The following is a 27994-nucleotide window of genomic DNA, read 5'->3' as shown; positions in this document are numbered from 1 at the left end:
TTAGAAACAGTTTTGTTGATCATCAAGAAAATCAAAAAGTTATTGTATTTTTTTATTTTTTTATTTCATGCTTTCTTCTATTCTACTACTTGTGTTGAATGCCCCTAGAAAAAATAGATAAGTAAAGTATAAATTAAATATGTAGATTTGACATAATACACACATGCTTGAAGTACCGTATAAACTATTAAGAAAGAGAAGTTCCATTATTTTATTTTCTTTACTCCTTATAATAACATTGCCTGGTATGTCTTGAAAATTAAAATAAGGAGTAAGTGGGGGAAAAACCTATAATATTTCTATGTATATGACAGGAGCGACCTTCAATGAACACAACAAATACACATGAACAGTCAACTGAGTGTGCGTGTGTTTTCAATGGGGAGAAGAGAATAAGCCAGGGCCAGTCAACTCTGGTTGTGGCTTATTTCCTGTGGGAACAAAGGATCGGGCATGTTGAAATACAACATTTATGGTCTTTCTCTCCCTCGAAATCTGCAATTGAGGGAAAGTCTGATGACCTCTGTACACATTGGATAAGCGGCCGATCTTGCCGAAATCGGCAGTTTTGGCTCACATTTACCTAATGCGTATAGGCAATTTAACATCTGTGTTATCTGCAAGATTTAACCGACTAAAGTTTTTTTTCGTTTAGAAGCTGTGAAAAATTCTGCAGATTGACAAACACTGCAAGCATGTTTCCCTTTTTTTTTTCCTTTCATTATTCATAGTTGAACATATTGGAAGAGATACAACAATTGTGCTGTTCATTGTGAATAACATAAGTACTACTTTCATTTTGCTAATGCAGGTTGGAAAATGGGACAGCCCGATACATTTCTGCAACAAATCTGCTGCATGTGAATATACTCTAAGTAAGTACAAATCAGAATAGTTTGAGCTTTATATTAAAAGTATTATGTATTATGTATATAAAGTATTATGGAAGACACTGCCAAAAGATTTACTACTACTGTACTGTATAATAATGCTACCTTCTAATAAATGTGAGTTATGGTGTAGGAAACTACAATCAATGAGGTAAAAAGTTTCTTCTGACAGATTGGGGATTATTTTAATGTTAAATCACATGTTTTATCACAATTTACCATGTTTCTTTGATAGCTAGGATTAGTTCTTGAGTTAGCCCAGGGCACCACCAAGATTAATGACAGGAACTTTTCCTTTAAGAATACTGATCTGAATTAAAATAAGACAAATTGTTGACATGAAAAACTGCCTGGACTAAATGTTTGTTTAAAACAAATCAAAGATAATAAAATAGTTAATACTAGTCATTTCACACAGCGGAACTTTTTACATTATGCATTTAAATTATTGGCTTTTTTGGTAAATATTTGTATTCCCCATGAAAAAACAGTTCCAGAGAATCTTTTCTTAGAACTCTGCATTGTATTCTTCATCTGTTATTCCTTCTAAAGATTTATGAATACATTTACAATTAGGTGTTACCATTGAACTTGTGAAAGGGATGTATTCCTACACAGTCCCACACTGTCAGCACTGACTGGATGGTGTCAGTCTGTGTAGGGACACATCCCCCTAACTCGTATTACTCAGTTGTCAATTTATTCATAAGGAAGTTGCACAAGATTGTGATACATTCACTCACTCCATTTACTGATAATGCTGCTACTGCTCCATTTAAAGATGAATTACATATAGGATACAATAACAATGCTTCATCACACCATTTGTTACACTACATCTTTAAGTATTTTTCATATTTAACATACTCTACTTCCCCCTGTTGTGTATACTATACGCAATATCATGTAAGGGCCTGTTCACATCTGCGTTGGAGGCTCCGTTAGGGGCCTTCATCACAGATCCAGCAGAGAGTGCTAGAAACAATAGCGTAGCATGCTGCGCTATTGTTTCCGGTAAAACCCCTTCCACCCCGGCGAAAAGTCAATGGAACCCATTAAAGCCAATTGGTTACGTCGGCACCGGTTGTGACCAGGGTGCAACGGAACTGCAATGGTATTCCCTTGTTTTGCTCCTCTGATGGAGTAGAACAATGGAATGGCCCGACGCAGATGTGAACAGGGCCTTATCTTCAATGGGTCAGTTAAAGTGATGGTAAGGGATAACAAATAAATAAATCTAGCAGAAAATAGCTTTGAAATGGTGGCAAACTCTATATCTTAACACTTACCAAATCACATCCAAGTTTAGTCAAAAGTGATGAATTTGCAATAAGATTCTGTAATTAAATCATATGGTTACATGGTATCTTGTTTAGTACAGTTTATTATTCAATAAAGAATATGTAGAGAAACAATTATTTTTATTGTTTTAATGTATGCACAGTTAACAATAATGTTAAATCTAATTACTCTACCAAATAATTCTGAACAAGTTATTGAACACAGAAGTATCCCAGCTGCATGAGTGAGGAGAAACCTCTTGATGTTGGCTGAAAATGAATATGTTCCTCTGGTAAGTAGTTAAATGGAAAGGTTAAATAAAGACTTGATGAGACACATTGGTGGAGATCTGACTGCCAGGACCCTCTCAGTTCTGATCATCTGTGGAGAAGTGGTCATTCATGAGAGTGGCGGAAACCTCTAAGCGCTTTCTCTTTCACTACTACTCCATTCGTGGTCAGTTTCTGTATCTGTCTGTTCTAGGAATCAATGGTGGACAAGAAAAAGGGCCAATATGTGAACTAGGAAGCCCAACTCCTGTCAGTCGCTTCCCGCCCCTCACTTACCACCAGGTAATCTTCCTACCTCCCAATGCTGCTTAACACTATAGAAGCCCCATCCACTACACTGCCACACACAGACATTTGTAGATCCACTGCAGGGTGAAATACGAACAGCGGATATGTCCCCGTGCATTATTGGCCTACTTCTAAGGACCTGTGTAAACACCCCTGCTCAGGTGTCTCTATAAGCGACTGATAAAGTAATATTTTTCCATTATCACTTTAGAATATAATGTAAAGTTTGACGGTACTAAACCACTTTCCTCTTTACATCATTAATGATTGCGCTCATTTCTCTCAGTGACATCAATTTAGATGCAATACACTTCAGAATTGCTAATGGTTTAGTAAATATTTTTGTTTTATACCTTATTAAAAGTTATGTTTTAGTAAATGTATTTCTTTTTTCCTATGCTGCAAATTTTCCCTTCCCCCACTCCAAAAACCAAATGACCAGCACCCTCCTTCCCGCCTCTAAATGCTACACAAGGAAAATAGCGGAAAATAGGACATACCGCCTCTTCCCACCAAATTATACAAATCATTTTACCCATAAGAAGAAAAATAGGTAATTAACAAACAGAAAAACAAATACAAGTTTATTCTGAAGATCTTTGCACGTAGAAAAATGTGAGAAATATTTACCTGCAGCGCGTCAAGGACATGATCCAGTAAATCCCTAAGATCTGTGGCAGTATCTTCAAGTAGATTTTCCTGTAACACATGTCATGTTAGTTGAATGGCTTCTATCTTTCCTCTATGTCTTTCTAACATACATCGCATTTGGTAGATTAACAGGAAGCAGAGGGCAAATAGAAGGGAGTATGACGGCAGGATTAGGGTACGGGGTTTATTTATTGTCTGTCATGGACACACCGATAGCTAAATCATAGCAGCTATAGACACAAATAGTAGGATATTGTTAACCTCTAAGCGCTCAATGACATACATGTATATCAGGGGATCACACAGGCACAGAAGCTGTACTCACGCAACCAATAGCAGGAGCCTGACAGCTATGCTCCCGTTATAATGGCCGGTATCTGAGAAACGTATTATGTCGGCTGTTTGACCCCTTAGAAACAGCAGTCAAAAGCAACCATGGCATCTAAAAAGCTTTACAGATGAAGGGGGCTAACAATAGCCCCCAGATCTGCCAGAGGCATGGCCTAATAGGCTGCCTGTCAGCGATACACTAACAGAGAATAATGCTATGGAATACTAAGAGTTCTATGTACAAAATACTAAGTGATAAACTGATCGCAATTTCAAGTCCCCTAGAGGGATTAAGAATTAAACTAAAGTTAATTAAAAAATAATAATAAAAAAATAAATATATATATATATATATACAAAAAAAAGAATATCAAGAGCAGCACCATGTAAAAAGAATAAATTTGGGTGCCAGCCTTAGGATAAAGGCTATATCCTTCGTAATAGAATATAAATAAATAGGCAACACTCCAGGATCTCAAGGGGAAAAAAATCAAGTGGTGAACTTTATTCCATAAGCTATATATATATTTAACTCCCAAAACATAAACCCTTATTTTATAAAAATATATATATATATTTTTAGAAAAGTGAAAAAACAAAAAAACCTATTGTACTGCCAGCCTTGTGACGACTTATATAATAAAGTTAACATATTATTTATACTGCACAGTACATGGAATAATTTAAAAAAACAGTGGTGGATTTGCTTTTTTATATCCTAAACCCCACAAAAATGTCTAAAAATTAATCTAACTGTACTAACCCTAAAATGGCAGTATATCATCATGACAGCTGATATAAACCATGCACATGCCTTTTTTTCCCCTTTATTTTATTATATTTTCATTGGTTTCTAAGGGAGTGGATGTCATACAGTATATCTTCACTACTCTACATCCCATGTTACCAATCTGCAGGGAAAGTAAGAAGAGGTTATATTGTCACCTGCCAGAGGGGGAAAGAGACTCATTCTGCTCAGGGCCCCAACCCCAGCAGGACAGATTAACAGTAACACCAAGGGGGACACAAGGAAGCAAAAATCAAAAAGATGAGAAATGTGTAGTTTTTTTTAGGCTAAAAACAATGCAAATTACTTAAGAACAGCTATTAATAGTATTCCTGGACTTATGAAATGATTCAAATTATAGCTTAAATTGACAGAAATATTCTGTGTGTGAACGAGGAGGCACAAAGAGAATGTATTCTCAGAAAAAGACTTATTCTTTAAATCGAAATTTTATGTTAAAGGCTATGTAAAACTTAAAAGGCACTTTTTTAAAATAAATTAATGTTTTGTTTTTAACAACTTTTAAATTGGGTTTTATTAAAAAAAATTACTTTTTGAGATACAGCTTCTATGTATCCTGGATACACAGAAACTGTATCTTGCAGGATCCAGCTATTATGGATCACATCTAAATTCATGAACAGGCCTCATGCAAATGACCATGCATTTGTCACCGTTTTCCATCCGCAATTGCGGAGTAGCAATTATGGATAGTAAAGAACACGTTCTATCCTATGAGCCAATGCACACGACTGTGGTTTTCATAGTCCATGTATTGCTCGGAGCCTGAACCGCAAAAAAAATAGGAAATGCCATTTTACGGAACGCAATTGCGGTCCAAGCTCATTGAAGTCAATGCACCTCTTGCGTGTCCATGGTCAGTGACAAGCGTTGTACTGTACTTTTCTGCAGTTTCTTGGCGTGGAATCCACACTAAAAATTAGCAATCTAATTGTCTGAACACGGCCAAAAGCATAAAAAAAAAGTCTAAATGAATTGTATTCAGTTATCCTAAAATCTTGATATAGTGTATAAAACATTACTTGGAGACATTTTAAGATTAAAGTGAAGGCATGTTTTCTTACCAGGGCATCATCAGTGTGAAGAAGATCATCTCCGAAACAACCAGCTGCTTTCTAATATGAAATAAAATATATATATGTATAACACTTTTGTATATATTTCGCACTATTCATGCATTAGTAGTAGTAGCTATTTTATTGTAAAAAAAAAACAACAACAACATGATGCACTGCTGAATATATCAAACGATGGAAACCATTGGTGGTTGGTGAATAGCCAGTAATATTTACCCTTGTATTTCATTTAGGATATGTGCCGCTTACATTTGTTATGATTCATACCTTTTTTTTATATGTAGTAACTTTTCCAGAAGATAGTGATAAAGTAAGTACATTTTATCTGTTTCTAGTCCATTTTGTATTGACTGATCAATCCATCTGCAGCTGTAACAATCTGTTATGTGATCTGTTTCAGTGTAGTACTCACTATAGAGGCAAATTATGCCACAACTATGGGGCCCATCTGAACGTCTTCCCGACATAGAGCCATAGCATTTTCCTGCAGCCACCACTAGGGGGAGCTCAGTACAAAGAGATGCTTTCATTGAGTTCAATAGTAACTGTATAAAGGCACTGAGCTCCCCCTAGTGGTGGTTGCAGGCAGCGCCTCTTATTTCAGCCAGCCGCGTCTACGCAAGCGCTATTTCGGAAGGAACCAGCATACTACAGTGACTGAGGAAGGTCAAGGATATGACCGAAACGTTGCACTGATACTGGCAAAATAATAATAAATATCTACCTTGAAAATAACTCCCATTGGTGTGCATTGTACCTTCTTCATAAAAAAGGCAGCCAGTTATATTACATTATGTGTCAGATGGAGTATACGGAAGATCTATATAGGTATGTAGACTGAGCGCCATATTTATGTAGCACCTGTTAAACTTTTTCCGATGTATGAGTTGGATATAGTTGGTGAGTCATTAGGAGCTCGTCTTGTTTTTTGTCTTTTTTTAAATCCTCAACTTTTCTAATTAGAAAAGTGTTAAAAAATATCTGACCTAGTGTTTTTGGCCTAAGCCAGTTTCCACAATAAGTCATGTAGCCTGTTCATAAATCAGTTACACGCGGCACAGGGGACAGATACTGGCACACCGCTCTCATGGTGCATCAGCATTAACAGAGCTCCCCCTATAAAGATATGGTCGAAAGTTATGGTGGTTATAAACTTACAAATAAATTTGTTGGAGCTCTTAATGGGAGATTGGGCCCATACTACGTTCTGCTAAGGGGCCCTATGATTTCTGTTTATACCATTGATCTTTTTTTTTTCCACATCGCTCACAATCAGAAACAGCAAGTGGGCAAGTGGGAAACCGTGTCGGAAACCACGCAAAAAAAATGCCCGAAAATGGCTCCCATTGATTTCAATGATAGGCAGAGGCGTTTTTACCGCGAGCGGAAAAACTGTCTCGCGGTAAAGAGAAGCTTCATGCCCTAACTTCGGGCGTTCAATGGGACGCAGAGGAAGCATATTTCGCTGAGTTTTTTTGCACGTACAACTCCATTGGCGCGAGCGAAAAACGCAGCGAAAATCACGGCAAACGGCGTGCATGTAGGTCAAAATCTGCCTCAAAATCCCAAACGGAATTTTGAGGCAGAATTTTCCTCCTGCAAAAAACTCAGTGTGAACTCAGCCTAAAGCTCACTCTGTACTACCAGGTATATTCTCCTGTAGTAATACACTGGATAAGGGTGGTGATGATCTACAGGGTTTAGTCTTGTAATAATACAACACCTATCTTCTCAGCTTAAGTAACTGCTCGTTCACATGTTACCTTAGCACTGAATAATCAGTTATGAAATAATCACATTTTGTAACTCTGAAAGAGATTAATTCTTTATTACTTTAAGAAGGCTACTTATTAAACATGAATTATCTTTAAACTTACCAGGAGCACTATGAGGTCATGGGAAGATAACGCATCTCTATTTTTCTAGAAATGATAAACAAAAAGTTACAAGGAAATTTACAGTGAGTTCTGTTAGCTAATAACACCTAAAAGTATGAAAGGTAATGTCACCGGGTTTATGCTGCTCTTTCTAAAGGCCGAGTAAAGCAGTGACAGAGACCCTGATTCCGGCGCTGGGTCACTTACTTGACAATAATCTGTATTTTTATAATGTCACTATTTATCTCCTGCAGTCCTTATCCATGAACTGTGGCTAGCCCCGCCCACCTGCAGCAGATTTACATCTCGCTCCCATAATGTTCATATGGAGAAAAGCTGCCAATCAACATGTTGTGGGCGGGGCTAGCCACAGTTCATGGATAAGGACTGGAAGAGATAAGAAGTGATTTTATAAAAACTACAGATTATTGTCAAGTAAGTGACCCAGCGCTGGAATCAGGGTCTCTGTCACTACTTTATGCTGCCCTCAGATAGAGCAGAAGAAAACTGGTGTCAGACTCAATTTAATTCCCTTTTAGTTTTACTATAGAAGCATGTATTGTTACTGGGACATGTTTCACCGAAATGCAGAAAAGTGTACAGTCCACTGAGGAATCTTTCCTCTTTGGTTTCAGCGCCAGCAGATCAGTAACGTTACTCCCTTATTTCTACCATTTATCATTATAACTTATAATTGGGTATTCGACTGTTTGATTTGTCTTAGTGCATTCAATGTTAGAGCAGCGCAACTGAGCTCAGATCCTTCATTTACTATGAAATAAGAGAAATTATAGTTTTTACATGTACCATATTGATCCCACCTGATTCTAAGAGGATATATATATATATATATATATATATATATATATATATATATATATATATATATATATATATATATATATAAATTACGCCATTAATGCTGTTTCTTTTAATCATTTTTTATTCACCATTTACATATTTACCTCACAGACTAGGGCATTAACCTTCTCAATCAAATCTGGGGTTAAATTCTTAAATAAAGAAAGCAAAAATTAAAATAATAATAATGAAATTAATCATTTGCATTTTCAGTTTGAAAAATAATTAGAGGACATGCAGAATATTAAACTTCAGTTTTAAACAGTATTTTTGTGTAAAAGGGTAATTCATTATTGCAAACACATGCATTCAGTTTACAGACATTTAAGAATTTCATTGATTTATTCTAATTTGATATGTAGGAGAAATGTAGCCCTATTATGAAGGAATTGGCATCTGCCTCAGGGGGGAATGTTTTATGTCTGGATCAACACAGATTGACTTTGCTGCACTTGTAACTCTTTGCAACTTACATTATTGTGGGAAATTGAATTATGATTTTGCCACAAAAAATTTAAAAGAGTCTTAGCTTAAGCCAGAAATGTTAATTTATATTAAACACGATATAGATACAAATTTTGTAGTGTCCATTTAGAATTATCCTTTAATTTAGATATAATGCAAAATGCAAGTAACATTTCTGTATCTACTAATATATAGGTGTATAATGCTGATACCTGGAGTATATGTTTCAAACATTCTGATGCCAAAGCATCTCCTGCCTGTAAAAGAACAAAATATAAATGTAAGATATTTTTAACAGTAATCATGCGTTCTACATATGTATTCTTATTTAGATCTTCCACTATTATTAATAATACATGATCACACAGTATATTATCAGAGAGAGATAAGAAAATGTTATTCAATAGCAGTCCCTCACTGTCTTGTGTTATATCATTTATTCTTTTAGATTGTTGAAAAAATAATAAAGTAAATAGAAAAACACAACTACACATTCTTGATAATATTTTTCATGGTCACAAACTCCTTCCTTGATAGGATGCAGAATTGTACAACAGAAATCTTTTTGTATTTTGTATTTTCTTTTTTGTATTACAGTTTATCCTTTCAGTAGATCTGATGGAGGCCTCTATGGCTAAACAAGAAGTCTTTACAAAAGCAATATAAACTCAACCTATTTCTCCACAGTCAAAGAACACCTAGATATCAGAAAAACACAAAGCCCAATGTATAATTGTGTCCTTACCACATCGCATAATATCTGTGTCAAACCTTCACTTATTCCTAGTACATTCTGGAGAAAAGAAAAGACAAGATGGTTGGTTGTCGTTTTTTTGTAAGTTTAGAAAATTTGATAGCACAAATAACGTTGTCATTAGTCTAAGGCTGGCCTAAAAGGGGACAATTTGCCTTGATAGGAGCAGCGTTTAGTTTTATTATTTTTTTAACATTTAGATGTCAATTGTTAATGCAACATACATTTCAAGAACTCCACAACCATCGGAGTAATTTTCCATGAGCGACATAATGCCTATTTTTTACAAAGATTGTACATATTTTTGTATGATAGCCAATGGACCGCTATAATTGTAGTTAGTAACAAGCAAGAAAAATGTAATGCAATCCCCATATTATGACCGATGGGGAAAATTTACATAGACATAATGTTAACAATCAGTAACAATATTATTTTTCTGGTAGTATTGTTAAGAACTATAGGTAGATGTACGGGAACCTTAAGGAAAGTTGGTAAATTAAAGCAGGTGACCTGATTGGACGCTGTATTTTTTATTTGTCATGGAAAATCGCTCTGATATCAGTGAAATCTACCAACAATCTAATATGTTTTGTGGCAGACTGGCTGTTCCATGATGTCGTCTGTTCATGTAAACAAAGATCGCACATGTGGGGTTTCAGCATACTTATCCTTTGTTACTTAAGTTGTGTCAGTGGCGGATTATCCAAGATGTTGATGGGGCTTTAGGATCTGGGACCCCATCCTCCGCTGAAATACGCCAAAAATGGTGGCGCAGGGAGCCATTTGTTCTTTGCCCCGCCATTAGCTTTCATAAGCCACAGTCTTGATTAGGCCTGTGGCCTACGAGAAACCAGGAGCACACCTTGACGTCTGCGGCCTGGCACTCTTCACTCCGCCCTCGCCGCTGAACTCAAAGCAAGAAGTTAGAATTACCCACCATGGTTCTCTACTATTAGGTAAGCAGAATGTTTGGGTTTTTTTAGAGGCGCAAATGGGGCACTATAAATGTTTTACTGTGGGTGCATAAAAATGGGGGCATTCTTACTGTGGGGCAGAAAGGGGGCAGCCTTACTATGGGCGCATTAAATATGGGGCATTCTTACTACAATGGCATAAAAGCAGGTGCAATTACTGTGGGAACATAAAGGGGCATTTTTTCTGAGTGGGTGCATAAAAGGGTGCAATTACTTAAGGGACTTAAAGGATGCATTATAACTGTGGGGGCATTATTACTGAGTGGGCATAAAAGGGGTAAATATTAATGTGGGTGCATTATTAGTGATAGGGGCCTAAGAGCGGCACTTACTGTGTGGGAACAATAGGGGGCATAGAAGGGGGTACTTTTACTGTGTGGGGCACCCAGGGTAGCTTTATTACCGTCTGTGGCACTATGGATGGGAAGTTTGTATAGAGGTGGAGAATAGATGGGTAGAATGCTGGAAAATCAAGAAGCCAAAGATGTCTGTGTATTAAATTCTGCATAGGAAAGTCGTGGATGGAAGAAGTCATCATGGCGGTCTGAGCCAGATGAAGAAAAGGGAACGTGAACGACTACAACCATAGAAGATGTCACCTGTGAGACACTGGATGGAACTGTGCTGTAATAACTTATATTGGCTGCAGAACGCCTGTGTATAACTGGTATCAACCTCTAAATGATCACTGTATACTGGTAATATTGATCTTTGTATAGTATGTTTTATTCAGTAACAGTATAATGATATTTGTTACTTTTACAGTGGTATTTTTTGATAACTCTATGACTATTTTTTCGAGATATATTATCATACATAGATTAATGCTTTTGAAGAAGCAAATTATGTGTAGGCCCCACAGTGCTTATATTCATTATAAAGTATATCCAGGGACATTGTGCTGTATCTAACCTGTCATGTTTTACAAATGTTATTTTTTTAATATATATTTATTGGAGGGGCAAAACATATCTTCTCTGAGAACAAAAGGATTGTGAATGTTTAAATCAAACATGCCCGAACCTTTATTCTGTCACCATCTGCCAGAGTACACGTTAGATGGTCGGTCGGTATTGACGAAATCAGAGGTTCGGCCGACATTGATATAATGTGGGGTATGGGGAGGAGGCCCACAGCTTATGTACAGCTTAGGGTCAAAGGTCATATTAATCCATCAAGGGGTTGTGTTAGAGATAACTTTTTCTGGCAGCCTTTCTCGATCTTGGACTATGACAGGATACTGTAAATGTGTGTTTGGCTGATCCTGTTATCCAAGAATAACTGTTTGGCAGCTATCTTATGTACATCTAGGTTTACATAACAAGTCTTAGTTTTATTTCTTCGCTGTCAAAATGTCTCAATGAATATTATTTTACTTGTCAGACGTTTCAGATGTTATTGTTTGCTGTAATAATTAAAAAACGTTAAATGTAACCAGTTTCACGATTTTCTTTTCATACATATGCTATTTCAATATATGAATTTTTCAATAATGACCCACTAATAGAATGAGATTAAAAAAAACAACTAGAAAACTTACTAAAATCTTATCCACACCGTATACTAAGTGTGCTGAAAGCTCTCCAATATCTATTGAAAGTTCTTCCTGTAGTAAAATGCAAATGTAAAAGATGTTACACAGGGCAATTTGCGACAAACAAATGTTCTGATCTGTAGTTTTACACATTTACATAGTTTACTCTTGAATGGACACTAGATTTTCAAACAAATTATGCTAATCTAATAGTATACCTGATATATCAACTTTGTAATTTACTAACAGTACCGTCCAAATATTTAGTTGTTTTATCCATGCAAATTCTGAATGAAGTTACTGCCACTAGGTGTTTCCCTTCCTGTAATCTGCTGTCCACCCCTAAAAACAAGCAAAATCTGTCCCTATTACAGTGCAGAGGAGACAGACTACAGGAAGTGGGGAGGAGTGTTTCTTCACAGCCTGCCTACAGAAGTGTTTGGAGAGGGGGAGTAGGAGGAGGGAGCAAAGAAAGAAAGAGACACAGACACGCTGCCTCTGAAAGTCCATGGAGAGGTCAGTGGAAGTAGGAGCAGAGTGAAAAAGACACAGGTAGACGCTGCAGCTTCCTGGTAAGTGTTATATGTCGTCCAAGTGCTGGATTTTCAGCTCCATTGCTCATTACTGCTGTATAATCTCCATGCTGTTGCTACTGCTTTGTGCATAGTAGAAACCGCAAAACAGTAAAATATGAGTTAAACTAAATATTGAAACAAACTAATGTATTTTAACCTACTCAAAAAAGCCTTATTGGAACACAGAGATACATACTAACATAAAGTATGGGCTGTTGATTCTGTATAGCGTCTGTAATGATTTTTTTTTTAAGCTTGGTGTTGTTAAAGTGGTTGCATCAAAATCAAAAGTGATCACCTATGCACAGGATTGGTGATAATTTTCTGATCTCTGGGGGAACCCGCTGCTGCTCCATTTAAAGTCTGCTGGAATGACGGAAACAGAGCTAAGCTGCTTCCGTCATTTTCAAAGACATTGAATAGTGCGGTGGGCGCATGTCCAACTGTCGCTCCATTGAAGCTCCTCCTCATTGCGGAGGGTGCAGTGAGGTGGATCTGGGGGTTCCGGAGCCCTGTTCTCACAAATGATGGTGGTCCCTGCGGTCGTGCCTTAAGCGATCAAAAATGATCCTCTATTCTGTGGTTAGGTGACGATTTTGATTCAGGGAATACCCCTTTAATGATTTTTCAGCAGTATTTTTGGCAATTGTTTAAACACAAAATCAGATCAAATATCTTAATATTAGCATTTATTAGTATTTAACTAACATTGAGGGCCAAATGGACCACAGCCCCTTCGTTCTAGTGAATAATAAGATGCTCAGAGCCCAGACTTTCACCAATACTGTCTTATGAGATGTCTCTATTGAATGTACTTTAATATAAGAATGGGTGCATTCCTTACAACTATTATTATCCAGAGTTTTAATAACAGAATATAAAAAAAACTAAAACTTAAATAATTGATCTAATGTGCTTTAGGATATTAGTAACATGTAAGAACACAGCCAATGTTGGCATTGGCATAGGTGACTGATGGCTTGTTTTTTGCAGGACAAGTTAATAGTACCAAAATGGGGTCTATATACCTATAATTCACGTGGGGGAAAATATGTTTAAAAAAAAGGAAAGGCATTTTTTTTGTTATGCTGTTCACTATAAGTTCAAAATAACAAACTAATTGCATTCTATTGATTGTTACAGTTATGATGAAATTATTTGTATGTTTTTATTTTCTGTTTAATTACTTTTATTTAAAAAAAACTGTTTTTATGAAAAAAGTGGGATTTATACATAATTTTTTGCTTGTGTTTTTTCCTTTAAAAGTTATCAAATGTTTTTTTTTTGTTTTGTTTTTTTTACTTTTTCCCACTAAGGAACTCTAACTCATCATTTATATTTTCATTGCATAATGCATTGGAATTCCTCTGTAATAGTATAGCAGTTTCCAGGAACAACCCAATATCTAGAATATACTATTATTAGTGTGGTAGGAAAGTGTTAATTCCTTCCTAATGATTCTATTGATTCTTAATTGGCCAATGCTGTCCAGCCAGTTTTTTCTTTCTAGGGTGTATTCACATAGGCAGGTACTGTGCCATGCGGTCAATCACCGCACATCAAAACCGCACATGTTTTACCACAAAATACCCTGGATGTGTGATGCAGTTTTTGTCTATGCAGTTTGTAAAGTGGAAACACATTTGTTCAATGTGTTTAACCTATACAAGCCGTCTGGCCAAAGATCGGATCACAAAACCGCGGCCACTCGTGGTAAAACGCGTCCTTGTGTTTTGGTCCACACATAAAACTGCCTGCCTGTCTTTTTTCTGGACAAAAACAAGGACTGGACTTGATTCTTCATTTGAATCTACGGTACTTAACTACAGTATATGACATAATATGGAAAGCACATCATCTGCTTAATTGTTCATATTTAGGCTTACACTGTTATTAGGTTTAACTTACAAATGTTTTGCTTGTGCAAAGAAGTTGATCAACGCCACAACCAGCCAATGCCTGTTAATGGATTAGAAGAAAAAATGGGGTTAGAAGGGAAACAAAACCTTAATTACAATTACATTGCATATAAATAATACAATATATAATATATCATTATATAGAATGTAAGCTGTGAAATACAAGGTGATGTCATTAGCATGAGGCATGGTAAATTGTGTTCTTTTACAAGGGAGAACAGTTTTCATCATCAGCTGTATAATAGGGAATTGTTCTATACTGTTCACTAATACTCAAGTGCAAGTTCATACTTTAATATGTTAAGGAAAGACGAAACACGGCCCCTTAATGGAAAAGCTGAGCAACAGGATAAATGTCCGATAGACTCCATTGCAGCCTCTTTTATGTGATTACATTATATGACGAGTATTTCAGTGTAAGCATGGGGGATACAAAGGAAAGCTTACCCACTAAATGTACATATTGTAACACTTAGAAACATTGCTAAAATATAGAAGAGTTTTGCTAGCAATTAGAATGATTGCTCCATAGAGGAGGCGAAAAGCAGCACAGGAAAAGCCAAAGAATTGTTGGCGGGAGGAGATTCAAACATTAGGTAAAATATAAAGCATAATCTTTAACAAATATCGTATTACTGGGTGGTCAGGTTTGGTATATTACTGACCAAAATGACAGATAATTCTGGCTAGAGATCACCCGGCATCATATTGTTAGTGGTAAGAAAGGATCCTTACATTTTTTTTCCGAAACCTGGATATGAACCTAGCAGGGACCCAGGTAGTATTTTATTTCTGAATAATGGGCTACACCTTAAAAGGAAGCATTGACTTAGAAGGGTTCACCACTTTGGACAATTCTTACTTGTTAGCCTGGTACCTTGACAATAAGCTGATTACTGTTTCCCCCTACTGGACCCCAGCGATCTGCTGTGATCTGTGGGGAAACCTGGCAGTAAGCGCTTTATTTCCCTGCATCACCATAGGAGAAATTCAGCATCACACAGTGTCCATTCAAATCAATAGGTTATCTGTGTAATGCAGGACAGGACCGGCCTTCTAGCGAGAGATAATCTATGTAACTGCTATTCACTCTAAACAATAGATGAGTATCCTGAACACAGGACTCTCCTATATTAATTCTCCAAGGCTACTTTTACACGGCAGTATTTTAGTCGGAATTTTGCATTAGCATTTGGAAGCCAAAGCTAGGAGAGGGTCTAAAACATACAAAATACTTGTTTGTGTGAAAGGAGCCTAATAGAGTAGATGAAAATGGGTTTTCTAAACAGGGCAACTCCTTTAAGGAGGCAAACAAGTGACAGATCTATTCAAATAAGCATAGAAGTGTCATACCCTAATAGAGTTATACTAGTGCATCTTTTTGCACTCACTAAACAGCCTCCCACAGTGCTAAACAGGGGGGCCAGAAATAACAACTGTGATTATATCATGACATACAGCATTATCCAAAGGAGATGCGGGCAGCACTGTAGAATGGAAAACCTCCAGGGTATTCGGGTGCAAGCCTCCAGGGATCCGACTCGTAAATCCCCAAATGTAGGCAAAATGGAAAGAGAGGCAGCACTCCACAGGTAAAAGTAGCAAAATTGTACTCACCCATCAGTGAAAAAGGTGCAACGTTTCAGCTTCTCAATGCTTGACAAAGGCTGCATTGAGCAGCTGAAACGTTTCACCTTTTTCACTGATGGATGAATAAAATTTAGCTACTTTGACCTTTGATGACATACAGCATGGCATTGATTTAGGTGATATAGCAGCTGGGCCGGCCTTAGGGGTGTGCGACCTGTTTGAGTGCACAGGGCGCAGCACCCTCCTAGCATGTAGGGGGCACCGCTGGATCGTCCGTTTGACGAGCACTATATCTTCTACTCCTGGTTACACACACAGAGGAGACAGGAGCAGAGACAAAAAGAAAAGAGCAGAAAGATCTGCCCACAACAGCAAGAAGCCTGTTAGCAAGGGAGGAGGCAGGTGCCTATTGGAAAATCTTTCTGTGGGTCATGCCTGTAAATGTGCTTATGAGTGTCTATATGTGTCTCTGTGCTTTTATGTATGTTTCTCTGTTTATTTCTCTCTTTGTTTGTAAGTGTATATGTTCCAGTACGTGTGTGTATATATCTGTCTCTGTACAAGTATATGTGTGCCTGTGTCTATATATGTGTGTCTGTATGTGTATATATGTCTCTGTGTATATGTTTGTTTGTGTGTACATGTGTGTGTATATATATATATATTTATTTACATATATATTTATATATGTGCCTTTGTGTGTGTGTGTGTGTGTGTTTATGTGTGGCTGTGTGCATATGTGTGCCTGTATGAGTATATATGGGTGCATATATGTCTTTATGTTTGTATGTGTATGTGTGTCTCTGTGCATGTATGTATATGCCTTTGTGGAAATATGTGCATGTGGGTGTATACATTTGTCTGTAGTAGGTCTATATATGTGCCTCCATGTATTTGTTTATGTTCCAGTATATGGGTGTGTGTGTGCATGTATGTATGTCCCAGCATTGCTATCTATGTACCTATGTATATATGCGTACGTGTTCCCGTTTGTGTGTATATATATATATATAGACAGACAAACGAATGAATCCAGCAGCATCGGCAAACAGTGGGTGCAATTCCTCAGGAACAGACCACGTTCCAAATTACGTAGCATTCAAAAAATAGGCAGGGGGCAATAAAAGTACACTTTTTTTCACATTTACTGCGGAGTGCTGCCTATTTTTTTAATACTATATATATATATATATATATATATATATATATATAATGTATACATATATATAAATATATATATATATATATATATATACACTACCGTTCAAAAGTTTAGGGTCACTTAGAAATTTCCTTATTTTTGAAAGAAAAGCACAGTTTTTTTTCAATGAAGATAACATTAAATTAATCAGAAATACACTCTATACATTGTTAATGTGCTAAATGACTATTCTAGCTGCAAACGTCTGGTTTTAAATGCAATATCTACATAGGTGTATATAGGCCCATTTCCAGCAACCATCACTCCAGTGTTCTAATGGTACATTGTGTTTGCTAACTGTGTTAGAAGGGTAATGGATGATTAGAAAACACTTGCTTGAAAACCCTTGTGCAATTATGTTAGCACCGCTGTAAACAGTTTTGCTGTTTAGAGGAGCTATAAAACGGACCTTTGAGAATCTGGTGCATTACATTTGTGGGTTCGATTAAACTCTCCAAATGGCTACAAAAAGAGAGCTTTCATGTGAAACTCGACAGTCTATTCTTGTTCTTAGAAATTAAGGCTATTCCATGCGAGAAATTGCCAAGAAGCTGAAGATTTCCTACAACGGTGTGTACTACGCCCTTCAGAAGACAGCACAAACAGGCTCTAACCAGAGTAGAAAGAGAAGTGGGAGGCCCCGCTGCACAATTGAGCAACAAGACAAGTACATTAGAGTCTCTAGTTTGAGAAATAGACGCCTCACAGGTCCTCAACTGGCAGCTACATTAAATAGTACCCACAAAACGCCAGTGTCAACGTCTACAGTGAAGAGGCGACTCCGGGATGCTGGCCTTCAGGGCAGAGTGGCAAAGAAAAAGCCATATCTGAGACTGGCTAATAAAAGGAAAAGATTAATATGGGCAAAAGCACACAGACATTGGACAGAGGAAGATTGTAAAAAAGTGTTATGGACAGACAAATCGAAGTTTGAGGTGTTTGGATCACACATTTGTGAGACGCAGAACAACTGAAAAGATGCTGGAAGAGTGCCTGACGCCATCTGTCAAGCATGGCGGAGGTAATGTGATGGTCTGGGGTTGCTTTGGTGCTGCTAAATTGGGAGATTTGTACAAGGTAAAAGGGATTTTTCAACGCCATGCCATACCCTGTGGACAGCGCTTGATTGGAGCCAATTTCATCCTAGAACAGAACAATGACCCAAAGCACACCTCCAAATTATGCAAGAACTATTTAGGGAAGAAGCAGGCAGCTGGTATTCTATCTGTAATGGAGTGGCCAGCGCAGTCACCAGATCTCAACCCCATAGAGCTGTTGTGCGAGCAGCTTGACCGTATGGTACGCAAGAAGTGCCCATCAAGCCAATCCAACTTGTGGGAGGGGCTTCTGGAAGCATGGGGTGAAATTTCTCCCGATTACCTCAGCAGACTAACAGCTAGAATGCCAAAGGTCTGCAATGCTGTAATTGCTGCAAATGGAGCATTCTTTGACGAAAGCAAAGTTTGAAGGAGAAAATTATTATTTCAAATAAAAATCATTATTTCTAACCTTGTCAATGTCTTGACTATATTTTCTAGTCATTTTGCAACTCATTTGATAAATATAAGTGTGAGTTTTCATGGAAAACACAAAATTGTCTGGGTCACCCCAAACTTTTGAACGGTAGTGTATATATTTGCATGTATGTCTAAATATGTAACTCTATGTCTGTACAGTAAATATGTTCCAGTATGTGCGTGCCTAGATATTTGTAGTTAATTTTTGGGTTTGTGGAGGACAGCAATAAAGAGTACCGCACAGGGCGCCATCCAACCTAAAGACGGCCCTGTACAGCAGAACAGCCACAGGGCATTTAAATGTTTCGCAGCTGCCCTACCAGCGCTTGCAGCAGAACTGGACCATTCGTTACTCACACCATGCATGGAATATTGCGTGCAGTTGCAGATATCAGATTTTTAAGAAATATATAACACAAATGGAAAAGACTTAAAAACAATTAAAAGAATAGGTGAATTACTAAGAACAATTACAGACAATAGGGTTATTCCGTTTTAGAAAAGTTTAGGGTAGACCCTATTACTATGTATAAATATATTATGGGACCAAACGAGATCTATCATGTTTTGTTATATTTTTAAACTCTTAAAGGGTAAATATTGGGGTCGATGTACTGACACTGACTCAAATACTGACAGCATAGAGTTAGCACTAGATGTGAACAATTTATTACAGTGGCTTATGCTGTATGATAAATTTGGTGCATCTTTACACACTTCAGTGTAAGGCCCGATACACATATCCGTAATTGCAGATAAAATACTGACACCTTCGCATATATTTACGGGTGTGTTTCTGGGCCGTAAGAATGAGCCACAAAAAAAATAGGACATTTTTCGCATTTATGGATCGTGCTCCTATACTTATTACTGTGAGCAAGTTCCACAAATGCGTCGACACTCCACGTCAGTGTCCGTGCAGTATTTACTGACTGTAAAAACTGCACGGACATTTGCATGTGGCCTTACGTTATACCCCCTCTTGGCTGGCTTACTTTGCACAAAAATGTTGGTGCAAATTGGCACATCTTAAATGGACACTAACTTTTCAAACAACCTATGCTGATCTACAAGTACATCTGATAAAAAAACATCTTTGCAATTTACTTACCGTTAAGTTTTGTTGTTTTATCCATGCAAATTCTATGTGAAGTTACTGCTACTAGGTGTAATGTAAGTCTACGGAGGGGGGGGGGGGGTGAGCAGGGGGAGGAAGCAGGAGCAGATAGAAAACACACAGTGATGCTGCTGATAGGATGTAAATCTCACCCCAGTGCAGTATTCTCAGCTACACTTCTCATTACTCCTGCATAATCTCCTCCATGCTGCTGTAGCTTTTGTGAGTGCGTGCGTCCGTGCGTGCGTGTGCGCGTGTTAGATACAGATGGGGGAGCAGGATTCTCCTCTTCTATGTGTGCAGTGTATAGAATACATAATAGCAGTTAGACTCCGTCCACTAGCTTTGAGACAACTGAGAATTAGAGATAGAGACTGAGGAGAAAAAAACTGCTAAATAATGCCACATGCAAGTCATATAATGGCCAGAAATAATGTTATTCCTCATGTACACATATATCAGCTTATTCTGAGAACTCACTGGAAAAGTTAGCTAATTTCCTGCCCCGTTGTCAGATGATTCACAAACATTGGTTCTTTTCTGCGTCTTTCATTGATTAACTTGTCTAAAATAATTTGCGCTAAAAGGAAGGTGCAACTTAGGCCAGAATTCTGGCGCAACACCAGTAGTAAATCTGTCCCATTGTCATTGATGTGAGAACACCATACCTGGACACTGGACAACAGACAGATATATTTCTTACCAGTGTCTTTATAAATTCACCGGCAAATTTCTTATAATTTTCTTCATTGTTTTCAATCTGTGGAATAACAATTGACAAAGTAATTATAATGAAGTGAATGGAAAATCAAATTATCAACTGATTAAGGTTGATGCTGAATATGGCTGGATTCAGACATAGCGTATTTGTTGCAGATTTTCTTACCGATTTTAATGCAGATTTTCTAACCAAAGCCAGAAGTGGATCAAGAAGTATATTTTTTTTCTTTGTTTCCAATTCGTTTTGAAACCACTTCTGACTTTGGCTCAAATATCTGCATCAAAATCTGCAACAAATACGCGATGTGTGAATCCAGACTTAGTGATTGGGTTTATTACTTTAAGCATAGAGAATTGTTAAACTTTGTAATGGGCTCTCTGTATCAGTTTGGTCCTAGAGATGAGATCTTGAGGACTGCGCTGTATGAACGTCCGTGTCTTTGTATACATACATATAACTATACAGTGCTTCTGTGAGCAATCTGCCTATGTAATCCTTATTACTGCTCATCCTGAGATATTCACTTGTACTGGTGTGAGCAGCACCTGATAGGGCTAAGTTTTTAGTCTCTGAATATGAGCAATAAATGCAAATAAGCAAAGAAATTAAAATATAAAATATAATAGAAAAATACACAATTACAATTATTTACATAAAACCAGAAACCCCCTTTAAGCTGACTTAAAATCTAGGTAAAGTCATGTATTTCTATGTTTTAAAGTAAAATATAAGGGGGCCTATAAAAAAAATTAGGGGTTTACGTTTCACACTTACTAATTTAGGATTTACAATGTGATTATAAGTTGTCATTCATTCTCGTAGTAACAGGATTCAGATTTGTAGAGCTGGAGAATTTGAGGTTGAGTTTTATTTCTCCTTCTTCCTTCCCTTCTACAATTGTATAAGAGTTTCATCTAGACTAAACATTAGTATTTTACAGCATTGACTATAGGAGAAATACATAGAGGATTGTCAGCAGGAATACAGGACGTTTATCCTCCATACTTTCTTCTCTGATTAATCTACCGATTAGAAGAGGAGACAACGAGTCCTACGTGTGTTCTTGAGAAATAGTACAATACACGGTAGGAAGAGGCTGCTTATTTTTCTTTTATTAGGCTCTGTTCACACTAGAGTCATGACTTCTATTTATAATAGAGCCATAACAGCTATGCTAAATCCGTTATTAAAAAGATACAGGAGATTTTTAAGTGTCTGTTAGTGTTCAGGTATTTTTGCAGTAAGAATAGCGCTACAGACTGCCCCATACTTGCCATCAAAAATAGCAGAGAGGATGACCATAGCCCTACAGAGGCTCTGAATGCGAATGAGAACACTGCAAACCTTGTCATTATGCTTTTTTATTGTCATTAGAGAGTGACACAATATAATATACTTACATTATCCTTATATTCACACAAAAATTCCTGAAGTTTTTTCAGTAAATCTGGAACATTCTAGTTAAGAAAAGACAATTCGAATTATCAGTCAATATCGGCAAAATGTTGTTCATAAGTATATGATCAGATCTTATGAACATATTTATGTGGAACATATAAAATTAGATGAGCATTTACAATAATATGAGAACTAAACTATTGTGGCCACCTAGATACAATAATACTCATCACCATCTACATAGTAAACAGTACATAGTTGTTATTTTCCAGAAATTATTTATGCTTGAATAAAAAAAAACACATTAGTAATAATTATTGTAGATGTTTGTGTAAAAGTTTCAATGTGAAATTAATTATGGACACTTTTCACTGCACGAATCTTACCTGTACCGCTTGTATCACGCACTGACGATCTGAAACCAGATCTGGCTCACATCCAAAGTCTTTCCACACAAAGCAAAAAACAGAAGCAACAAGTCAGCTCTATCTGCTTATATGTAAAATATACAAAATATTCAACAGTATGTTATAATATAATATATCGTATCTACATACCTGTAGCGAGGCTGAGACCAGCCAGGACAAAGAATATGATGATCTTCATTGTGCAGATTGTTGAGCTCAAGGCATGAATGGCACCAGTCAATGTCCTTCCTTTATAGTGAGAAAATGGGTGACATCATTAATCACGCAAGATGGCACTGCGCACATTGGCAAGTGTCCCATATACCGGCAACTTTGATGTAAGAACAATTTTAATCAACTTTATTGGTATAGTTAAGAAAACATTCAACATTTGCCAACATTTCACATCCTACATTAAATGTAAACATTAATAAAACACAATAATGTTTCTACCCCATAACTTTCTATCTGTCATATTTTGGTCCAAGGGAAAACCTGGATAAATGCATTTAAGAATTGTTCTAAGTCATTTTAAGTGAAAAACGGACAAAAAAAAATAAAGGAAGTGGGCAGGGAGGGGAGACAGATATAATATAATGTTTTTTTTTAAAATATATATATATATATATATAAATATTAGGAATATAGGGACAAAACATGTTAAGTTAAGTAATTTTGCAATATAAACGAGTTAAAAATCGTTTGTTTTTTAGTGTGCAGTCAACTTTCATCGGTGCCAGTGGTAGCTCTCCCTAGTTATTTTCTTGTGTCCTAATAGCTGCATACACAAACTGCAGCAAGCATCGGAGGAACCACATACACTGTTGTTCTTTTTCTGTTCCCTGCTCCTGCTCGGCACCATGGAGTAATACCTTCTTGTGATGAGGCCCATCTAATCTACATATACTTCTTTAGTTGTACAAACCTCAATGCACTCCTCTAAGAACTTCTATACAGGTACTCAAGTTCTATAGACTTTCATTGACTGTCGTTTGGCCAGCTGCTACTCTGCTATGACGGGGCAGCACAGTGGGTCCACATACCCCATAGCTGTTACATAGCCTAACTTATATGTTTTTAAATCAGTCATTCTGCTTCCCCATATTTCTATTACTGCACAGGACTCTTAGTAGAACTCTTGCTTTTATAATTTCTCCATAGAGAAATATGAATTTTAAAAGATTGTCATTCATGTGCATTAATAGTAACATTTGAAGTGGGCATAACTGGTGTGAAAACTCATCAAAATCATTTAAATCCTACCAAATAGAGGCATCAGACGTTATGTTCTATGTTACCTTATAATAGTGAAGACAAAATGTGACCCTGTTGCATGCCTACAGGGAGGCTTTATCTATGGGGGGGCTTTATCTACAGGAGGGGCTTTATCTACAGGGGGGGCTTTATCCACGGGGGGGGGGGGGCTTTATCTATGGGGGGGGGCTTTATCTACGGGGGAATTTATCTACGGGGGGCTTTATCTACAGGGGGGCTTTATCTACAGAGGGGCTTTATCTACAGGGGGGCTTTATCTATGGGGGCTTTATCTACGTGGGGGACTTTATCTACGGGGGGCTTTATCTACAAGGGCGGCTTTATCTACAGGGGGTCTTTATCTACAGGGGGGCTTTATCTACAGGGGGGCTATATACTGGGTTGGGCTATCTATATAGCACCATATACAGGGGTGGACTATATCTACAGGGGAGCTATATACAGGGGTGGGCTATATCTACAGGGGGGCTATATACAGGGGTGGGCTATCTATGGAGTACTATATACAGGGGTGGGCTATATCTACAGGGGGGGCTATATGCAGGGGTGGGCTATATATGGAGCACTATATACAGTGGTGGGCTATATCTACAGGGGGCTATATACAGGGGTGGGCTATCTGTGGAGCACTATATACAGGGGTGGGCTATCTATGGAGCACAATATACAGGGGTGGGCTATCTATGGAGCACTATGTACAGGGGTGGGCTATATCTACAGGGGGTTATATACAAGGGTGGGCTATCTATGGAGCACTATATACAGGGGTGGGCTATATCTACAGGGGGGCTATATACAGGGGTGGGCAATCTGTGGAGCACTATATACAGGGTTGGGCTATCTATGGAGCACTATATACAGTGGTGGGCTATATCTACAGGGGGGCTATATACAGGGGTGGGCTATCTATGGAGCACTATATACAGGGGTGGGCTATATCTACAGGGGGGCTATATACAGAGGTAGGCTATGTATGGAGCACTATATACAGTGGTGGGCTATATCTACAGGGGGCTATATACAGGGGTGGGCTATCTGTGGAGCACTATATACAGGGGTGGGCAATCTATGGAGCACTATATACAGGGGTGGGCTATAGCTACAGGGGGGTTATATACAGGGGTGGGCTATCTATGGAGCACTATATACAGGGGTGGGCTATATCTACAGGGGGGCTATATACAGGAGTGGGCAATCGGTGGAGCACTATATACAGGGGTGGGCTATCTGTGGAGCACTATATACAGGGGTGGACTATATGTTGAGCACTATATACAGGGGTGGACTATATGTGGAGCACTATATACAGGGGTGGACTATATGTGGAGCACTATCTACAGGGTGGGCTATATCTACAGGGGTGGGCTATATCTACAGGGGGCTATATACAGGGATGGGCTATCTGTGGAGCACCATAGGGGGAGCGATTTATGGGACACTATATACAGGGATGGGCTATATGGGGGCACTATCTAGAGGGGGCTCTATCTACAGGTGGCATGGTGTGTGTGTGGGACATGGTGTATGGTGCTATTATAATTAGAGGTGCAGTGTATGGCGCTATTATATTTAGGGGCGTAGTGTGTGGTATAATGGGAACTTTATCTTTATTTATAGGTGTAGAAATGTTGGAAAAGTGAGAAGCTGAAGACATCTGAGCGGCAAACTGCAGAAATGGGCTGTGACCGGGAGAAGTCATCATAGAGGTCTGGACCGGATGGAGAAAAAGAACTAGAATCTGAGACGTCACCGGTGAGTCACTTAATGTAAATGTTTATTCTGCCTCTAATCAGCACTGTAGTCACTGTATGATCTGCAGCGAGATGATGGGTGGTATGATTATGATATGATTTATTTTTTGTGAAACAGCATCTCCCAGCATATCCTTACCATTGTTCGGGCCATGCTGGGAGCTGTAGTTTTACGCCGTACATACATATACGGCAGGGGTTACACTAAATTGAGCTGTATTTGTGCTGGTGTTGTATTTATGTAATGAGCTTGGTTCTGGGGCTGTATTTATGTACTGAGCTTGGTTCTGGTGTTGTGTAGAGAACTATATTGCTTGTAAAATGTACAAATGTTTTTATGCTCGAGTTACATAAAAAGAAATGTGGAAAATAAATGACACGTCATTGATTGGTAGAGAAAACAAACACGGCGAGGGGGAAGGAGATGTCGGGAAAGAGGTTGGGGGGGGGGGGCGCCAAACTGAATCTTTGCCCCGGGTGCTGGAGAACCTAGCTACTGAGCTACGCCTCTGAGCAGAGCAAACAACTCATCATTTCATAATCTGGCAGTCTAACAGTCATTATCCAAAATGAAAGAAGCCTATAATAAAAAGTAAATAACATGGGGAACATTAAACAGTCATCCATCTTCCACCACTTGATATGTTCTGTGTGAAGATATAGATCTTATAGATGATGAGAGTGACTCTTCTAGAGGGAACGTTTTTTCTGCTCTTCACATTAGTTTTCATTAAAGTAACTAGTGCTCAATATGTTCAGTATATATTGCATAGGCTTTTAAGGCTATATAGACCTTTTTTTTTCTTTCTTATAAAATTGAGCAGCTGTATCGTTTTCTAAGTTCTGAATCCATCAGGTTCGTGGGACTGACGGATTCAGTGACAGCAGGTCCTGCGTATCTCCTACACGTAAGATCCACTTGTAACCAATGATATCTAAGTTATGCACTTAGATGTGATTGTTAACAGCTCGATCATGAGTGTCAGAGACACTGAACCCGTCAGTCCCGCGGACCTAATGAACACAGGATTCAGCACAAAATACAGTGCTCCATATACAGAACACAAAGCAGCTGTATCTCAAAAAGTAAAAAAATGTTTTAATAAAATGTATTAAAGGGGTTGTCCACCTTTAAAAAACAATTGTGCAATACATTATACATATGTAATGAAGTATCTTTGTAATAGACTTACCTTTTCAAAGGTGTAGAGGTCTTCTACTACGGAGTTGTGTCACGTGACTCTGACAGCATCGTAAATCTTCTCTTCCGCTGTCTGTTCTTTTTCATTCTGTACTTCCGGACGGGCTCCTCTTCCGGTCTTCTGCTCGAATGGTGCGTAATCCATGACGTCCCTGTTGTGGACTCTTCCGATCAACGTCTTCATGAACTTGCGCTTACGCGTTTCAAATTTTTTTTATGAATCACGCATGCGCAGTAAAAATAAAATGTATTGCGCCTGCACATTAAAAGTTCATTTATTGTGCCTGCGCAGTAAAATCTAATTTATTTCGCCTTCAAAGTTGATTTATTGCTTTGTATGCGCAGGCACAATAAATCAAAATTTAATGCGCAAGCGCAATACATTTTATTTTTACTGCGCATGCGTGATTCATAAAAAAAAATTGAAAGGTGCAAGTTCACGAAGACATCGATCGGAAGAGCCCATGACAGGGAAATCACGGATGATGCACTGTTTGATCAGAAGACCGGAAGAGGAGCTCATCCGGAAGTACAAAATCAAGAACAGACAGCGGAAGAGAAGATTTATGATGTTGGCAGGGTCACGTGACACAACTCCGTAGAGGAAGACCTCTACACATTTCCCCCGGGACACTCCCTGTGTCTGCTCCTGTCCTGATGGTGTTTTGGGGTGTCCTTGGTGTTATGGGTGCAAAAGAAGACAGGAGGATGAAGAGTGGCAGTTTAACAGGCTTGCTGGCGGCACAATTTTACTTAAGTCTTCCACATAAAATGGCGGTTACATTCTTCCATATGATATGGAGGCACATTTCTTACTATAGACTCAATCCTTATAATCGGATGAAGCGCCAGATGCAGGAGCGGGGGACCCTCTCTTTCTCTGCTCTCCTTGTGGCTTCCTACCCTTGTCAATTCAGTGGGACGATAAGATATCTGTCCATGAATGCAGCTTTCTGCTCCTCTGTAATGGCTCTCAGCCTATCAGTAAGGGTAGTAAACATGTGATAAGGTGACACTGCTCACTGTCCACAGAATGGATTCCTGTTACTCTCAATAGATGTCAGAAGATTTCCTTCTCTTAAGGCTGTTTCTTTCTTCCTGCGAGCTTTACTATGGCCTGATGATGAAGGCAGCCTGTCTCTGGATCCAAGATGGATGTACCCAGGTACCACTCTGCTCCTCTCCAACCGACTCTAACTACTAACACTTTCTAACTCTGACTGAAACTGCCACTAACTGC

The 27994-nt window shown here is 38.2% G+C and overlaps 1 protein-coding gene across 4 annotated transcripts; it reads right to left on the bottom strand.

Annotated features, from left to right (window-relative positions):
- Nucleotides 1–23: 23 nt before the first annotated feature.
- LOC142657124 (ranaspumin-like) lies at nucleotides 24–27994 on the bottom strand. 4 transcript variants are annotated; one of them, XM_075832173.1, is made up of 17 exons: nucleotides 27778–27994; nucleotides 23826–23864; nucleotides 22678–22776; nucleotides 22507–22565; nucleotides 22123–22179; nucleotides 20705–20761; nucleotides 14566–14616; nucleotides 12089–12154; nucleotides 9563–9610; nucleotides 9030–9074; nucleotides 8457–8504; nucleotides 7492–7536; nucleotides 5603–5653; nucleotides 3380–3448; nucleotides 2180–2227; nucleotides 1110–1200; nucleotides 24–104 (listed from the first exon to the last, which is right to left on the bottom strand). In XM_075832173.1, exons 3-16 carry the CDS (start codon nucleotides 22724–22726, stop codon nucleotides 1144–1146), a joined length of 750 nt encoding a protein of 249 aa, XP_075688288.1. In that variant the 5' UTR covers nucleotides 22727–22776; nucleotides 23826–23864; nucleotides 27778–27994; the 3' UTR covers nucleotides 24–104; nucleotides 1110–1143. The 4 variants fall into 4 exon arrangements, with proteins under 4 accessions (XP_075688288.1, XP_075688286.1, XP_075688285.1 ...); XM_075832171.1 differs by lacking the exon at nucleotides 23826–23864; XM_075832170.1 differs by lacking the exon at nucleotides 23826–23864 and having other exon boundaries at nucleotides 27571–27993.

Source organism: Rhinoderma darwinii, chromosome 7 (assembly GCF_050947455.1).
Source record: "Rhinoderma darwinii isolate aRhiDar2 chromosome 7, aRhiDar2.hap1, whole genome shotgun sequence".
NCBI lineage: Eukaryota > Metazoa > Chordata > Amphibia > Anura > Rhinodermatidae > Rhinoderma > Rhinoderma darwinii.
This window is presented reverse-complemented; position numbering and strand designations above follow the sequence as displayed.

What these genes read in the sequence shown, in the direction of transcription:
- LOC142657124 (XM_075832173.1), bottom strand. Translation starts at nt 22,726, where the DNA reads ATGAAGATCATCATATTCTTTGTCCTGGCTGGTCTCAGCCTCGCTACA. An exon ending in GTTTGAAACATATACTCCAG is followed by an intron (nt 8,505 to 9,029) that starts GTATCAGCATTA and finishes TCTTTATTTAAG; the next exon opens with AATTTAACCCCAGATTTGAT. An exon ending in TTAATGCCCTAGTCTGTGAG is followed by an intron (nt 7,537 to 8,456) that starts GTAAATATGTAA and finishes TATCATTTCTAG; the next exon opens with AAAAATAGAGATGCGTTATC.